The 19,092-nt window shown below is 43.4% G+C and overlaps 1 protein-coding gene across 2 annotated transcripts in view; it reads right to left on the reverse strand.

Moving 5' to 3' along the window:
- syde2 (synapse defective 1, Rho GTPase, homolog 2 (C. elegans)) overlaps positions 1–19,092 on the reverse strand; it is a 46,946-nt gene that overhangs the window by 23,873 nt on the left and 3,981 nt on the right. For both annotated transcript variants that reach the window (XM_023394511.2, XM_023394512.2), the window contains exons 2-4: positions 12,416–12,717; positions 11,898–12,291; positions 1,102–2,243 (exon numbers count right to left, since the gene is read on the reverse strand). In XM_023394511.2, coding sequence (XP_023250279.1) covers positions 1,102–2,243; positions 11,898–12,291; positions 12,416–12,717 — 1,838 coding nt within the window. The remainder of the gene's footprint in view (positions 1–1,101; positions 2,244–11,897; positions 12,292–12,415; positions 12,718–19,092) is intronic.

Raw genomic sequence — 19,092 nt, forward strand, 5'->3', positions numbered from 1 at the left:
GGGGGGGTCACCGTCCTCCCCACCACCCTGGTCTCTTAACTCTGAGTCTTTCTCCTCTCTGAATAAAAGAGCCAGTCGCCTCAGGAAGGCTCAGTGACATCATGAAGTGTGGTACATGCTGTACATCTCCTGTATCTCTTCTGCTCATGCCAGTCATCCAGCGTTATTACTGGCTGCAGGCTGAACGCTTGTCTCACAGCAAACCCAGCTTAAAGCATGCTCTGGATGTAGATAACTTCTCTCCCTGTTCTTTCGCTCTCGTACAAAAATGCGTTATATAATTGTATCCTACCAACCTTCCTTTCAAAGGAATCCACATCTGTTTTAAATTTGCAGAATAGGATTAGAGTGGATTTTATCCACACGTACTGTTCAAACATGTCCTTGAACAAGTATAGTAAATATTTTATAGACCTGAAGTAATTAGTAAATTAATTGATTAGTAATCTGTGTTTATTTTTACAATCAATTTCAATTATTTTTCAAGAGCAAATGCATAACACTTATTGGTTCTACTTTTGTAAATGTGAAGATTTGCTCCTTTTTTTCTGTTTTATCTAATTGTAAATTTCATTTCTTTGGGTTTTGGGGTGTTGGCCAGATTCTCACACTTCTGAAGACATCACTTTGAGGTTTGGCGAATGACTCATTAATTCATTGCACTATTCTCTGTGATTTTAAAAATATAAGGATTAATCGAGAAAACAATCGGCAGATTAAACGAAAATAATCAGTATTTGCCATCCTAAGTGCTGAAATCATTGAGGTCAGTTGAGAGAAAACATAACCAACAATAAATGTGATAACTAATCGATCATTCAAGTGCTTTATAAAATTCTAAATATTCCCTGTTTGCAGCTTCTTAGATGTGAGGGTTTTCTGCTTTTCAGTTATTATATATAGTAACTGTAAATGAATATGGATGAGTTAGTCAGAAGAAGAACATGACATTTGAAGACTTGGCTCTGGAAATTGTGATTTACCTTTGTTAAAATCAGGACCAGGACCTTCACCACAGAGCTGTCTGGTTGACTTGTTAATTGCAGGAGAACTGAAACCTTTCTGTCAAAGTCAAACTCATTGAACCATGCACAGACTCACCTGGCAGCCTCTCTTCTCAATCTCATTGATGCACTTGCTTATAAGCAGTGGCACCATCAGTCCCGTGTTCTCCCGCTCCACCACCCGCCACGCCTCCACACCAAACACCTGGGGCTCCCTGTCTCCATCTGGCCCACCGTCCAGCGAGTTCTGCCACTGCTCCATCAGGCTCAGCTTGACGTAGATCAGCCCCCGCGGCTCCAGCTTCACCGCCAGCTGGTGGCAACGCGTCACCCGGAAAAGTGCAGGCAGGACCACCGTGCCGTGGCAGCAGACACGGTTGCGTCTCGGTGTAGGCTCCCAGCTGAACACCACCAGCTTCAGGTGCTGGGCATTCTCCAGCTCAATGTTGAAGGTGTGATCCATATCCAGGAAAGTAGTGCGACATGTGAGGAGAGCGGTTCGTGCTTTATTAACCGAGTCCACTTGGATGGCGCAATAGACATCTCGTGAGTCGATGCGTGGAGGTTTGAGGTCCTCAGCACCGTAAAAGTGCAGGCTCATGAGTCCGGAGATGTACTGGCTGCACTTGGGCTGTTCTGTGAAGCTGTAATGGCGGAAAGCATCAATGTCCAGCTCTGTTCCGTTGAGTTTCGAGCTTCCGCCTCCTTCCATCTCCTTGCCTTTCCCTCCCTTCGCCTCTGCAGAGCTGTGCTTCCCAGATTTGGCCACCAGCTCTGGTGAGTCACCATCACTGAGGTAGCCACCTTTACTGGCGGACTTTGAGCTGCCGTTACTTTTCTTCTTATTGAAGCTGTGCTGTGTGGACACGCTGCTATCCAGGTGGTAGCGCGAGATCACGTTACGCCTCGCCTGCCCACCCCCAGATGCCGCTAACCTAGGAGGGCCTGAAGTTTGGGACACAGCCTCCGACCCACCCCCATTGTTTCGGGGAGAATGGGCTCTCGGCTCCAACTGACTGCTTCCGCTGCCGTTGTTGCTGTTACTGCTACTCTGGGTCCCCTTGACACTGAGTTTCCGGCTGAGCTCTGGGAGCTTCTTCATCTTCATGGAGATCTTCCTGACGGTGCGTGGGGACTTGATCTTGTCTGGGAAGGACCAGTTGATGGAGCTACTCTTCTTGGCTGGGTTTGGGCTGGAGGGAGGGGAGAAGCCGACAGCATTGGGCAGGTCAGGACCATCTAGAGAGGAAATAACAGAGCAAGAGAAAAAGCTGGTTAAAGGAGAGTCTGACGCATTTTGAATTTTGATTTTTCTTTGGTTGACACTTTAAACAGTTTAAACATTTTCCCTGCCAAATTCTTTGGCAGGAAAATATTTAGAAAGCAATTTTTGGCTCACTCACAGGAACAAATGGGTACCACCAGTCACAAGTTCTTAAAGTCACTGTAATCACTGGTTTCACGAGACAATCCACCTTACTCCTGTGATTACAAGTAACCGTTCAGATGTCCAGTGAAGACAGACAGGAAAGAGAAGACTGAGAAACCAAAGGCAAAGTGTGCATGAGCCATAATTTACAGTCTGTCAGTAAAGCACTACACCTCTGCAGCACATCATCAAGATTAGGTTTACATGCAACCCATAATCCACTGCCAGAGATACATTGAGTAGGCGACGCTTCATATAAACATTTCAGCACTATATAATACAGTTAGAGTCTATAGATGTAAACCCAGACAGTGATTTAGTTAATTTATGGTTTTAAAGAAACAGATTCAGAAAAAATTCAATTGTTCACCAAGAAGTTTCCATGAGGCCCGTTTGCTTAAAGTGGGCTTCATTCAATCAAACACCGGGGAAATTGAAGTGGAATGTCATTAGCTGCAGCTCCAGGAAAAACAGAGGACTATAAGCCGGGAAATGTCTGTCCAGAGACACCAACTGCTTCGGGGCTGAGCTAGAGTTACTCACTCATTATTCAAGTTGAAAAATATCCATTTGGACTGGTCCTTGAAGGCAGCTCTCGCCTAACTAGACGTCTACACCATGAAATTTCAGGGTCTAGATTTCAATGCAGGAGTGACAGCCATTGTTTAGTCTACAGGCGTGAACTGCGGCTTTAAGTTTTATCCATGTTTATAATCAGTTTCTCACCAAACCAACCAGAATCCTATAATATTTAAACCTGCATTTGTTGTCTTTTTTGTATATCTACCTTTAAATGCAACACTGAAACATTATCACTTTATAGCATTAAGGCTAATCTGTTAGCAAACATTTAGCAAACAAATGAGCTCAAAGATACAAAAAAAAACCCCAAAAACCTGTAGAGCTGAAAGAAACTTGTTGTTGAGGGATAATTATCTGTGGGTTCATTGTGGATTCGTCACCATGAGTGACTCCTTTCAAGATACAGATATAGTCCTTTGATCTATTGTGCTTGTTAAAATATCAATTACAGAATCTTTAGGAGCCGGTCGACATTTGCTAACACTATCACTTATCAGTACAACCTGTAGGTCCACATAGTCACATGACTTTGAGTGAGTACTTGCTTTTGTACATTCCATCCATTAGTAACCTATGTGCTGACTGTATCTGCCATAATGGCAACAGATAACAATGTACCAATGCACCTTGCACATAGTTACTGCCCAGGACATACTGCGCGGTAGTTAGGAATTTTGAACAGACATTAACACAACACAGCATCAATATCTGTGTTTTGAACATTTTAAATTCAGCTACACACTTTTTAAAAGCCCCGTCATTGACCTACATGCAACAATTTCAGTCATTTTCTGAGATTAAAAAAATATGGCTAGGGAAGAGAAAGAAAAAATTGGTTGACACGGAGCCAACCCTGATTTGAGTGATTAAAGTGGAATCTGTAAAATTATGGGCATCCTGCTATTTGCTCAATGGGAAGCTTGAGCCTCCCTCAAACAGAAAAACAGCTATTTTCTACATTCAGTGCTCTTTTAATAAGATTTCCTCTGTGACTAACCTGCGTTTTTTTTTTCACTTTACAGGGAATACCTCACCGCATGAGTTACTGGGAGATTAAGGCTGGACCACATGACTCAGTAGGAAGAATTTACCTTTTCCTTGTCATTTGATGAGGCCTAGATATTAAACACTAAAACACTTAAACACTAAGTCCAGGGGCTGATGAGCTATTTAGACATTAAATACATTCATAACATGGACTTTTTCTGCACTGAGTTTGGATGTGTCATTTCAAATAAAAATGCACTTATTGTTTTAACTGGCTAATTATTTTCTCTGAATAAATCTCTGAGACAAAAGAGTGATTCTGTAAGTGAGAGAGAAATACACAGGGCGAGGGAGATACAAAGTAGAAAGAGGAGCAAGGGAGAGCTTGACCCTGCCAACAGCACCAGCTCTATTTTCAGAGGGGACCTGCTGTGCTATTCTGGGATGAGGGTCTGCGAGTGAAAAGAGGGAGGCAGAGGAGGTCCAACAGGATGGAGAGAAGGGTAAGATGGGGGGCAGGAACAGGGCAGGGTGTAGCCTGCAGATGGGGGACAAAGGCACCCCTTGTCCAGGCTCTCAGAGGTCTGGATGGTCGACTGGAAGGCTGGCAGGCTGGCTGGTGAATGTACAAATGAACACGGCTGTTCTCTCACATTCCTAACCAAACCATGTTTAGCCTCCTTTTCCCACCCTGGCTGAGTAGCCTTCCCTGTCACGGCTTCCTGCCAATAATAGACACAGAGGTGCTCTGAGAAGGGAGAAAATGGGTGGAGGGCACTGTAGGTGCAAATTCACCAAACAACATCTGGGGTGGGGTCGGGTACACAGAGAGCGCCTGGTCAGGTCTGAAACAAGGTTTTCAGGAGAGAAATTCCTTGTGCATGAATCACAGTTGAACTCATTTTTAAATTCTTATATAACCTTTCTTGACATATTGTACTGAGTATTTAATTACAGTAATAATGAGACGGAAACAGCTACTTTCAAAACTGCTGCTCAGTGTTCAATAGTAGTTACATATGCGGTACATAGACTGTGAGACAGCGTCACATTTAAAGAGGCTGTAAGTGACTGTAGAGGATGCTATTACACTCCTGTCTCTTGCTTATACTGGTAATTATTAATAATGTCGGAAGCAGACAACGTTATGGTTTCTCTACTTTCGTAACTTTATCATGTTGCTTACAAAACTCTGTTGTCCAAATTAATGACTTTAATTACAGCCAATTACAATCAACAACTGATGAATTTTGAAAGGGATATTACATAACAAGCGAACACAGTTCATTTTATTGAACATTAATGATATTATTCTCTATGTGTTTTGCACATATTTGCCATATTGTGATTATGACTGGAAACTGGTGCCAATACAAGACTTTAATTTCTAATCAAAAGAATTTTTTTGTCAATATTTGGGGGAATATAAGCAAGTTTTTACCTTTATGTTTCACTGAACAAACACCCTAACTGTTCAGCACATCAGCAAAAAAAAAAAAACATTACTTAAATAAAACGCAGCTTAAAGTATCAAAAGTTTCCTGATTTAGATCAGGAAATATCTTAGCACCATCTTAGGAGTATGACCTCACGCTGCTTGATACTTGATGGTATAGACATTGTGATATGTATCAATAGCAGAGAAAATATTGTGAAAATAATATTGTGACACTGGTTTTAACCAAACTGTCAGCCCCTACTACATGTAATATCTATAAAGATTGAATAACACAAAAACAGCAACCTCTTCGGTTTGAAACTATATTCATTAAAAAAAAATTATGACCTAAATTCATGTCCATTTACTTGACTATCTCATTCTGTGAGATATGCTCCTTCAAAAATCTAAATAACCTGCTGTTGTCCCATTTATTTGATAACCCTCATGAACTGGAGCAACATCCACTCGCCTCTGACAGAATTAATGACTGTTGCATTGTTAATGCATGTGGCTTCACGCACACACACACACACACACACACACACACGCAGCTGGGTCTTCTGTAGCCTTTGGACTTGTGGCAGCAGCCAAGAGAGTAACGTGACACCTTACTAGCTGAGGTTCAGGGGCAATGGTTTGACACCCAACCCTCCAGGGCCATGTTCCGGGGGTCAAAGGGCAAAAGGTCTGCATTCCTCTGGGTGACACCTGAGCAGGGCAACTTTGTCCACCCCCCCAGCACTTTAACATGCACATGCACTCTCCTTATTACCGTAACACAAAGAGAGAGTGCATGTAAATATGCATACATAAAGACAAACACACACGCACACACCCTCCCTGACCCTGTGACCCTCCTCAGGCACCAGGCCACTGACACCTCTTAACAAAGCCCAGGAATTTATGGCGAGGGCTTTTCACAACGCTGGCACAAAGCAGGTGCAGGTGGAAGGTGGAAGCTGTATGTGTGTGTGTGTGTGTGCATGTGCATGTGCACGTGCGTGTGTGACAAAGTCATTATCAAATATGTGAAATATAAGTATTTTTACAGCCATCTTGCAGCGTGAGCAGTCAAGGAGCCAAATTGTAATTCTAGCCAACGCCAAGACATAAATAATAGTCAGATAATGTGAAATGTCCTCAGATTCAACAATGTTACACGCTTGGATACAATGTGACAATGTGTGTGTGTGTGTGTGAGAAACAGAGAGAGCAATTGGGTAAACTCTGATAAGCCTTGAAGGGAGACAATAATCTGCTGTCCCTGATTACCCCTGTAAAACCACTTGTATTCACTTGTGTGGTATGTGTGTGTCCGTACAAGCATGCCTGCCAAATGTGTGTGTTAAAAGTAAAAACAGAAAGGTCCAGGGTGTGCTGACAAACAAGGGCAGTGTAAATAAACGGGTGAATGGCATACTTGTCCTGTAGGTTTCCTCAGTCGGTGACCGAGGCTGGGCTCTGTGCTCCTTCCTCTCCTTTCGGCTCTAAATCACTGAGCGTCGGAAGGCCTTTCAGGGGCCGCGGGAGCCCGGCCGTTTCATTACAATGGTTGCAAAACCCCTGCTAATATATCCAAGCATGCAGGCCTTCTCACTAGCACAACATGGCCCCCTGCCAAAGCAGCCCTCATGTAGTCTTAACTCGCCCACTGCTGGAGGCATTCCTGCTCTGCTGTAACTCAAGCAACAGAGTGGCTGCTAATTCTGGACAGACACCTCGGCCTCGCTGCACCTCCACCGTCCACGCAACAAGGTACCGATAGCAACGTAATCATGTGTTGACAAATTACTTGTTTTTTTATCTGAAAACCAATCAAAAACATTTTCAGTACAAAACAATCAATGGAGATACAATCTTAATTTAATGGTTTTACCTTGTAGCTCTGCTAACATTAAATTACAGAAAAAAAACATCAATCTTCCTTCATCACACTGAATGAGTGAAGAATTCATTGGTAATTGCACTGTCATCTGCACTGTTAGGATTTTATCGATACTTATTTTCAGGCAGTGCTTTATCGATACTATTATTATATTATATTTTATTACTAAAAAATGTTTTTTTTTAAATCAGAATTTTAAACAAATAATTTCAGAACAGGATATGTATTTATCTGTATTGGAACATATTGTTTCTTCAGCAGCAACAGTTATGTTTACAACAGCATAGTGACAATATGAAGCCAATACTATTGTCCTTGAAACAAATCTAAAACAAGGGAATCGTGCGGCGTAGTGGTCTAAGCAGGCGCCACATGTGTAGAGGCTACAGTCCTTGCTGCAGTTGGCCCCAGTTCGAGTCCCGCATCGGACGGCCTTTGCTGCATGTCATTCCCCCTCTCTCTGCCTCCCCATTTCCTGTGTCTCCCTACTATCCTGTCCAATAAAGGCACAAAAGCCCCCAAAAATATACTTAAAAAGAAACAAATCTACATACGTCAAAAAATAAAGTACGCCAGATATTCAAGGGTTTACATACAGCGTTTTATAGCAACGTCACACATAATATAGTCTAATTTCCTGGGAGAAAACCTTGTATTTGCTGGTTTCAACTCCTCAGATCTGAGGATTTATTGCTTTTTATCAATGTAAACTGAATATCCAAAACAAGCAACATTAAGACATTGGTCTCTGGGAAGTTATTAAGGGCATTTCTTTCTTTGGTTAACATATTAATCAGTAATGAAAATAATTATTGGTTGCAGCCCTATAGGTAATAGAGCTTTGGGCTTACAACCACTCCTGGAAAACCCTCTCATCAAACACTTGGTCAGGATTAAATGGTCCAACAACTTAACTACAGATACCATTTTGATTCATGACCTCCCATTCATGTACAACCAGTTATAGTACGGAAGGGTCCTGCATTAGTGCACACAGATAAACTTTTCAGTTTTCTACAGCTGCTCTGGTGATGAAATGAAGAACAGACCAGAAAGAAAGAGCCACGAGAAAACTATGTGACCCGAACTTCACATCTAGCGCCAAGCTAAGGAATCTGCTCTGGTTTTGAAGTGCTGTTCTCACAATGTTGCTCCTCTGAGTTGTTGACTTCCTCCAGACCGAACCGTGCAATCGTCAGCCGAGATTAGATTCCAGGTTTGAACTCAGAGGCTTGAACTCTCATGTAACTTTAGCAGCCAGGGGCCAACTCTCCAGCGCGGCAGCCAGCGTGACCAAAACAACCCCCAGAAATAGCTCTGATCCCATTCTGAGCGCAGGCCAAGTCAGATTCCCCAAACAGGCACTAAAGGGAACAAGAGATTGGGAACACACCACGCTCACCACCCCCAAAGTCCATCAATCATTATTCTCCATACAAATAGAGCATTCAGATGGACAAAAAGTCAGTCAATAGGCAGCACATGAGGAGTCTGGAGTGTATCCGGTGAGGGAAAAAGAACCAGCCAGCCGAACAGAGGGAAACTATAGTCGCAGAGAGTCATCTACATCTGCACTGCTTCATTAATTCAGCAGACACTCTTATTCGTGCCCAATCAACGAAAAGCCTGTCAAATTTTTAGTCTTGCAGATAAAGTGGAGTCTGTATGAGCTCGCATTTGTGAAGAGTCAGAAACAGATGGCAGAAAAGATGGGACCAAAACAGTGAAGTTCAACACTGTGGCTCCACTTAATGTTTTTTTCGTCAAAGATTAGATCAAAGGCCATTATTCCCTAGGAGGCGCGGGTGCATTTACAATAATGTGGTGAGGCAACCCATAATGTGGTAGCCTAAACACACATACAGAAGATGTGGTAAAGATACAGCACGCTGTGGTGGTAACAGTGATGTTACTACCATCAAATGTGTGTGCTTAGTTTCGTCTTCTGCTATTTCTGTACACACTTTTAAGAAGCAAAGCTCTAGCTACACTTTTGCTGATTACTGACTGTTCAGAATACACGCTGAACATGTTTAGTCAGTGAGTGAACAGCTCATCAACCATCTGGTATTTCAGGCTATATCAGCTGGTGCAAGGCCATCAAAGTCTAACAAAGAGAAAGGCTCATAGAAATCTTGTTTGAGTAATAATCCATGTCCCCAAAACAGGCCCAGGTTGACCCTGCAGTGGAGGGATGGGACGCTGAGTGGAGTGAATGCCCGCAGCAGGCTCTTGTCCTTTTCACCATCCCCCAACACTCCCAACCAGTTAGGAGTGGAGGAGGAGGAGGAGGAGTGCAGTGTCATCCTGCAGCCAGTACAAACTGTGTTAACAGCAACAACAATACACACAGACACACACACAGTAATTTCTAAAGGTTGAAGTGGAAAGAGGGTGAAGTGATATTATACCTGCCGACCATTCCTTTTGATTTAATAGTCCCCACTGCATTTACAACACACACACACACACACACACACACACACACACACACACACACACACACACACACACACAACCCTGACACGTAGCTGGGCTTGTTGCTCTTTTTTGTTGCAGTGAAGTGTGGGATGGCGTCGCCAAACCCACAGGAATCAATTGCAAAGTCAACAGGCAGCAGAGAGGGAGGCAGTTCCGGAGCGGGAGGGGGGGAAAAAAAACAAAAAAACAACACTGCTACTCCCACTTTCACAGCTTCCAGTCAGAGCAGCAGTAAACCCACACTATCACAGACCTGCTCCTGTTCAACAGAATCTTATTACAGGATGGAAATGAGGCCTTCGAATGGCAGCAAGCTGATGGAAAACAAATCGGTTTTTGAAAAAGGCAGACAGCTGAGTGAACATTAAATAAGACTCGCCCTTCACAGGAGCTGAGAACAAGATTTCTCCTCCGTTAAAACTGCTGAACGAGCCACTCCGGCCCACAATTTTTGTCCACTCATCTGCTTACCCAGCATGAAAGACCCTAATGACACTGGCAAATTTCATCTAGACTGCAAAATAGGTCTGAAACTGTGGAGGCACAAATAGCTCTAAATTTAATTAGCACTGTGCGCCATGATTAGTGCCTTTCCTGGCCCAGTACACCGAGACTCATTGGGGACCGGTTTAATCCTAATCCTACGAGGAAAGTCTCTCAAGACGGAGAGTTTTGCTGAGCCACACGTGATGTCAGCGAGAGCCAGGAGTTTGAAGCCAGTCAATGAGGATCAAGGAGTTTATCAGCCGCCAATCAAACCTGTGTCCTCGTCAAGGGCAAGTTAAGACTTTCCACTCCACAAGATAAACAGTTTCTTTCTATGTAGTGATTGTTTTAAAACAGGAGAAAACTGCAGCCAAAAGCATAATCTTTTATTTTCAACAACATATCTCAATGACTTGTGGTTTCAACTTTTAAACCCTTCACCATTTTAGGGGAAAGAAGTTATTTCTGAGCTCATTTCAAGCCTTCATCCCTGCAGTAAATCTGCTGCTGTGAACACTAAAGCTCACGTATTAGATTTCACTAAGCATAACCAAACTATTCAGCCTTGCTTTGTGCTCCTACAACTAGGAATGGCTGTTGCGTGCCACAGAAGTGTTGTCAAAAGTTGTAATTATAGGCTCAGCTCAAGATGTGCCACTTGGTTCAAACTACCATGTTGCCACATCAGAGAGAACAAAAAGTCGGAAGTTAGCAAAGACAGACCAAGCTTATTAAGAGACAGGGAGCCGTGTGCTGGCTGTCATTATTATGCCGTCTTTGTAGAGTTGTCAGAGTTGTCCACAAGTTTTTTTTTCCAAACAGACAAATAAATAAAAAATAACCCCAATTCATTCACAGTAATGTTGCTTAAAACTTAGCAGGTCACGAATCTGTGTTTTTGTGTCTGCACACACCGTGAGCGCAGTTTTAATGAGCTAGCTTTCAAGGTGAGAGGACATTTATTCAACTGAGGACTAAAAAACCAGCAATTTACAAGGCTCACAGCCATCTGTGTGAGCCTCAGTCACACGTAAATGGATATTCTTTCCTCTCAGGAATGCCAGTTCTGAATTCCTCCTGGCTAATGTCTGTCTGAGTTAAACTAATGAGGGACGGTGATATAGAGCGATATGATTCGACAGCTATGGCTCCTCTCTGCACCGATCAAACACAACTGAGCTAGTACAGCTACAGTATATTTCTTATAGATTTCAAGAGGAATTTTGGATTTTAAACTGAGCCAAACTCTGTTTTCGGTCTTCTATTATCTTCAACCTCACTCTTAAATGCTTTCTATATTTGTGAGAGAAGCTATGATAACCCAGGAATGACTTGCAGCTAAATAAGTCCTTAGATTGGAAACATTTTAAACACTAGCTGTAATTAGTGCTCAAGGTGTGCACAACCACAAAAATCTGCCCAGAGTGACTGGCTAAGAGACAAAACGCCAGACAATGATTGGCCCTCGAGCATCGGGCCGAAAGAAGAGTAAGAGAAACAGTGAATGAAGAAGTCGAAAGAAAGCAGGAAGCGGAGGATAGGAAGAATGAGAGAAGGTGTGGGTGCCTTTCATTTTCTTTTTTTTTCTTTTTTCTGCCTCACCTGTGGTTCTGCTGGTGGAAGGCCCACCCTCCTCCTGAGGTTTGCACGCGAGCATCTGTCTGTGCAGATGTAGCGCCTCTGTGGAATGTGCAGCATTCCCCTGACTCCCATCTCCTAAACCGCCACCAAGGCCTTCGCCGAGAGGCTCCGGCCCTGTGCCTCCGCTGCCATCCAGGGCCCTCCTGCCGTGACCCACATCGCCTCCTCCCCTGCTGGGCCTCCTCTCGAGCTCCGTTCGAGGGGGGACCAGCAGCCGGATGGAGGGTCGGTGAGACGTCTCCGGTTCGTCGTCCTCCGGGATCGGGTTGTACCAGATATCTCCTTCATCGTCTGCGTCGTTCTCCTCGGCTGGGTCTACGCTCCGAGGTTGAAGTGACACCTTGGCTTGAGCGACCTACATTAAGAAGGAGCCAAAGTTTAAAGCATGATGCTGAACTGAAATACAACAACCACTGTGCTGGATGTTGTGTTACCTCCATAAACCTCAGCCTTGCAAACAAAGAGATCTTATAGCTAACCTGAGGCAGCTGCAGGTGGACCGGCCGCGGGGTGGCTCCCCTTAAGGGTCTCAGGTGGTCTGGGGAGGGACTGGGAGGAGGCGGAGGCTGATGGGAGGCCTGACCACCCTCATCCTCAGCTCCCAGCATTCCCTGCTGCTCGTCCTTGGTGCAGTGATTCTTCCTGAGGGAGCTCTGCTGCAGCCAGTTGCGTTTCTTGGAGACGGTGATGGTGGTGAGCGGCTGCCTCCATGATGAAGGCTCGGTGGCTCTGCCCACCTCGCGGCCGTTTGCACAGGGGGTTTGGACATTCTCAATGAAAGCTGAGGGAGTGGTGGAGAGAGAGAAGAATGTGAGCGTAACAACTTCATGCCAGGAGACACTAAAAAAAAATCATTTGATTGGCCTTAAAAAGCAACTAATCATTACCATGAATACCATCATTTACATGCTGAACTGAATTCAACAGAATCTGATGATTAATCTTAGGCTATTTGAGTCCTGTCAGGTTGAAGAAAACATCTGTATCAAGAAACCACAGGTGTCGAAATACTGAGCAATGCTATTAAGTGTCATAGAGTATCTCATTCATCGTCACTGCCTTTTAAAGTCACAGAAAAAGCCTCGTCTCTGCTTTGTCTCGTCTGATTGTGACATGTTTTTGGATGTAACATCGTCATATACTTTATTTGGCCAAAGTCAAACTTTCAATCACTTCGCTGCAGGCCCCCGGGTGCACCTTCCCCCTTTTCTCCTCATTGACATCCCATTTCAGGGGTGTCACCTTCAGGAATATGTGGGCTCTGAATTCAAAAGAGATCACAGGGAGACAGAGGGATTGAGCACACATATCTTCCATCACGGCAACTTGGAAAAAAAAAAAAAAAGAGTTGGCATTACAGCTGTGAAAATAGAGCAGAGAGGGGAGGGTGTGTGAGGGGGTTGACGATAAGTACAGCCGGTGGCGATATGCGCACAGTGAAAGAGGACAAATAATAGAGATGCAACATAACGCAACAAAAGAGCGCCTGCGTTGCCTCAAGCGCGTTGATGCGTTTGTGGACGTTTACTCATAATCAAAAAACAACCTCTGCAAATCATCTGACGTGCTTTTATTTTGCTGATGAGCAGATGCAGGCAGAGAAAAACAACCTCAATGCATGTATGTGTATGTGTGTGTGCTTGTGTGTGTGTGTGTGTGTGTGTGACAGGGAGAGCGAGGTGCTGAGGGCAGGGTCTTGCTCTAACATGTACAGCAGACTCATGTAAAAGACTGTTTTGATCCTCAGCAGCTCCCAGACGAGCCCCTCCACATGCCATAATGACAACTTCTCCTTTCCTCAAGGAAATGCATTTTCATGCGCGCCAGGCTGCATCCACCAAATTATAGAGGTCGGAATATTTTCAGTTTACGGAATAGAAATTGAAAACAGGGCATCCAGTATGTGTCTGCGTGACTGTGCCATTAAAAAGTGTGAATGAGTCAGAATGAACCACAACAGGGTTTTTCTTGTATTATTAATTCAGAGCAGTCCAGGGGAGTAGAAAAGAGGTAGGCTACATTAAAAAAATCACATGGTTTCAGATTACATAACATCTACGAAGGTACTTTTTTGCTTGGTCGCTTTCATTGACAAAAGCGGCACAGAGAGAGCAGGGGGCTCCACTGGGATTTACTTTTCCCTGGAAGTCACCCAGCCTCTCTGGCTTCCTTGTGATCTATAAGGCAACTTCATAAAGCAACGGTCGACTTGCAATAATTGCCGCCCCTAAATCCCATAAACACCAACTTTGTAGTTTGTCTCACCACAACAAAACAAGTCTTGAACTTTGTTCCTCTACTTGCAGCTTGACTTTTTTTTTTTTTCCACTAGAGAAATATGACAAGTATGATATGAAGTGGGATGAAATTGATTCTGTTAGGGATGCCATTCCTCTGCGTTCCAGTTGATTATATAAGCCGCTGAGTGTATAAAACAGCTTTCAGTGGCTGGAACAGGGGCCACTTTAAAGGCATCCCTGATCTCCACAGTGAAGAAATAGCAAACAGGCTGAACAACAAAAACACAACCAATCACAGCCTCTCTGTCACCTGTTTGATTTGAACACTCAAACATACCACAACGCTGCCACGATATAAAGCACATCTTTATGTATTTCTTCCTTTCTCTTCTGTTTAACTTACAGTAGGTTTCCAGCCTGAAATGTGTTTGTATGACCTGACCCAGCATCGTGTTTGCATTAGCCCGGATTAGGGGTTGATGTTGTGTTTGAGGACCTGGAGCTCAGCAGCTTTAGCTTATGCCAACTCCTGAGTGAAGGAGAAAAGCATGTTTCTGGCTCTATACAGAGTCCCACGAGTTAATGTGTAGGCCTGAGCTGGCAGGCTATAATAATCTACCATGGTTTGTTTTCAGCTGTTCTGGCCTGGTAGTTCCTTGTAACCCTCTAAACTCTGTCTACAAGCAGAGCTCTTACTTCTGTTTGAAACAACACGAGGGGGGAATTATAGCCTTTAAGAAGGTAGGGTTTGTTGCAGGCCTATGCATTAGTTTTAGCTAAGTGTACCTAATAAACTGGCAACTGAGTGTATATCGGGGGATAGCTAAAATGAAAAAGATGCTAAATTTAAATGCACATAAGCACAGACACTACAAGCCAAGCTAAAAAGAAACATTTAAGAGCTAGATGCTAATTGTTTTCTAACAAAAACGAACTGTCTGACACTTGTGGATGAGGAGGAATGAAATAAACCGAAGGAATCAGGCAGGAAACAAGCATGATATCAATTAAGGAAGACCTTTTTGGGAGGAAGGGGAAAGATCTTTAAGACCATAAGACAACCCCAAAAAACAGCAGACCCTGCCGCCAACGCTAGGCCTGGTAACGCGAGACCGAACAGAGGTGAGATGGTTGTGCGCGGAGCTGTTGTCAGCACCATCTTCTTTGAGGGGTCTTTCATAACGGGAAGAGGAAGCAAGTTCTGACATGAACAGCATTCCAGACCACAGCTTCCAGATTTACAGCTTCACCGGTGTGACACTCTTTCACCGGAGCAACACCTTCCCCGAGCAACAGCAGGCCGCTGGTTTGACTTATTAAATGAGATTTTAGCCATTTTCAATGCAGTCAAACGTTCTGCTCTCAGTGTGTCAGCAACGCTCCCCTTCATTACTTTTTAAGTGGAATTTGATTATGGCAGACAATGTTCGTACTGCAGAACATTCAGCCTGATGAAAAACAGATAATGGAATCTCGACTCGAGCGTTAACTGAAATACTCAATTATAAAGACATTTTTTTGAGACGGGCAGGAAGAATACGAAAGGTTGAAGAAAAGGGGGAGCATTTAAGAGAGAGAAAACAGGGTTGTTTTACGCCGTTATCAACAATTAACCACTAGGATACTTGTGGAGGGGAAATGGTGAAAACCGAAATGATTCAGCAATTCATCTATTAGTCAGTCATCAGAAAATCCACCAGTTTGATAATCAGTTAATAAAATGTAAAGAGCTTCTCAGTTTTGGGTATTTGTTGCTTTTCTTTGTCTTGTTTAAAAGCTGGAAATTTTGCAGGGTTTGAACACAACAGGCAATTTCAAGACGTCACACTGAGCTTCAATAAATTATGTTGTGCAATTCTAACCATTTTCTTACATTTTTATTATCAAGCAAGCAGGTGATTAGTTGAGAAAATAATATGCAGATTAACTGATTCTAAATGATCATTAGTTGCATTCCTAGGTGTATATCCAGGGTGAGAGTGAGAGACTGATGACCTTCAGAAGTACCAACTCGTTGCCTATGAACACAATGCAGAGCCAAATAAAAAAAAAATCATCGTTTAAAATCTCGTAACAGAGCTAACAAAGCCTGTGCCGTCTTGGTATGAAGATGATGTGCTCAGTGCACGGAAAACTCACACCCCTGACCTGAAGGTAACAGATGGCCAGAGCACATAGTACAAGGCTGCACATCCGTGTGAGAAAACGAAGAGGATATGGCAGAGAGGGAGAGGTGGATGGGGAGGAGCGTTACGGTTTTGTCTGAGGTGCTGAAAGAAATGCAAACTTATAAAGAAAACAGCTTACTTCCTGGATGTGCTGGTATGAACCTGCGCCATGTGAGCCTGACAGTAAACCCAATTATATTCATGTCTAAATCTTCTGAGTGGCTGAGTCGTTTTCTCCTCTTAAGACAAAACACTTGATCCACTTTCCCATAGGCTTTCCTTTTATTTCCCCAAATTCCTTTTCCTTCATAGAGGCTCCTCTTTTGATAAGTGCAAAACACACACCAGCTAGTTTTCTCCTCCATACAGACAACACTTTTGTTGTGTATACAGAGTTTTAGACCCCCCCCTCCTTCAGAGGGAATCTTTTGCTCTGTGCCATACATTCCTGTTGACACTCATTCATATGGTAATTAGGATTCTCAATGTAGATTTTTCTTTTTACACCAGGGCAGAGTGGAGATCGTCCAGGGTTGCATCACATGTCAACACTTGCATCCCACTGAGGCGTCATGGTAGCGCAGCATGCTAATGCTAATATCCTTTCCTCCTGAGTATATTGGCTTGAAAACCAAATTCCTTTCAATGTTGCTGCTCTTCCAGTCGCTCCTCTGTCTTGTCTCATTGTGTCTGTTTAAGAAACTTCAGGGAGGGAGAGTATACAATCTAAAAAAGTCAACAAAGCTCTACAGCTACTGGCAAAATGCTGCCACCAGCTTATCAGTCATTTAAAAGTACCAAACAAGCTGCGTGTGTTTGTCCCCACACTCTTTAGCATACACCATCATGTGAGCCATCCATCTCATAAACCATCCTGGTATGAGCCCTGATGGCTCAGGTTTCTCCTCCATCATATAATCTGTCTTTAAAGCTACCATCCTCCATAAATCTGTTCAAAAACAGTCACACCAGACAAGACAAATTACTGTACTTCCACCATCAGCCACGTGTATTTATGTGAGAAAAAAAAAGAAAGAAACACAGCGGCTCAGTAACAAGGTTTCTGGCACAATGCAGAGACCAAACACCACATCGTTCTGACATGACTTGACAGCAGTCGAGGAGGATTGTCTTACACCTGCGCTCTCAATTCATAGCTATTTTGAATCCACTGAGCAAGCAGGAATTAATGTAATCGTAATGTTGAGCAATACGCTGTGAACCTAATCCAGAGCCCGTCTTTACTTCACACTTGATGTGGTTGGTTTTTAGAGGAATTGTTGGACATTTTTGGGAAATACGCTTATTCAGTTTCCTGCGGAGAGTTAGATGAGAAGAATCATACCACTGTCACCTTGGTGGGGTGAATATGAAACTACAGCCAGCAGCCGGTTAGCTTAGCTTAGCTTAGCTTAGCATAAAGACTAGAAACCGGGGAAGCAGCGAGCCTGGCCCCATGTAACGGAAACAAAATCTTCCTACCAACACCTCTGAGGCTCACTATTTAATTACGAGCTATATCACGTTCAGTTTTATTCATACAAAGTAGGGTAAAAGGGACAAATTTTGGTTTCAAGGAGGTTTGTGTGCCACGCTATTTCTTGTCCAGGACCAGGTGCCAGGAAACCAGCAGACACTCTTACCTGTAGCTTCATGTATGAGACTGGTATTGATCTTCTCACCTAACTCTCTACCAGAAATCGAATAAACATACTTCCCAAATATCTAACTAGAAGCTGCTTTTGCTGAGATGCAAAAAGTAATTTCACTCCTTAAGTATTTCCAGCCATGTAGACTGAGGATGACTGTTCTTTTAGCGTGAACCAGAGGGCTGTGAAGGACAAAGCACTTTAAAAAAAAAAAAAAAAAAAAAAAGGCAATAAGGCAATAAGAAAAAGACTATCACCTTCCAGGGAGTGGATCTCCTCTCTTTGTAATGTCTATGGCTCAGTCTCAACTTCAGGCTTGACTGACACACCACTCCTGAGTTCAGGTCTCGCCAAAACATGACGTCTGAATACTGCCTACCTGCTGCCAGGCCAGTGCTCTGCCACAGCACAACGCAACGCAACAAAACTATAAATCCATCCAACTGCAAATACAAACATGCACGTACAAAACGGAGATGTGCATATGCACGTTCATGTCCACAATATCCCTCTCCCACTGATATAAAAGAAGTGACACGCTCAGCTATGGCTGATAATATACATTTTTTACAGAGTAATTAAAGGACAAGTCAGAACAGAAATAAATTAGCTCCTGTCTAATTACGCCAATATTTTGGCCTATGACTTCATAGTGAAGTTTAATTGCTAAGGAATACTCCAGGGGGAGGAACATGCTTATTTCTACAAAGACAGAAATATACAAATATTGGCATATAGTAAGAGAAAACTCATAAACTCAATGAAGAGTTTCAAGCCAAGACAAGCAATTCACTGGAGCTTTTGAGAGCTTTTGGCATTTCTTTTTTTTTTTTAAATGGGTCTTTGTGAGGCACTGAGAGGCCCACAGGGGCAAGATAAGCCCAGTCCTGACCTTAATAAATACTTAATCACCCTTCATTTTGTTCATTCATGGTGAGGAATTAAGTGACACAACGCAAACAAGTTAAACAACAGGAATGGCATCCTAAATATTCAATCCAGAGTCTCTTTAAAATGCAAGTTACCATGGAGCTGTCCAGAGCAAATGACTGGGGAGGAAGGTGACATGACAGCCCAACCCCCTCACCCGCCCCCCCCC

Source organism: Seriola lalandi, unplaced genomic scaffold, assembly GCF_002814215.2.
Source record: "Seriola lalandi dorsalis isolate HSWRI2012SDOR001 ecotype SW California unplaced genomic scaffold, Sedor1 jcf7180002054949, whole genome shotgun sequence".
NCBI lineage: Eukaryota > Metazoa > Chordata > Actinopteri > Carangiformes > Carangidae > Seriola > Seriola lalandi.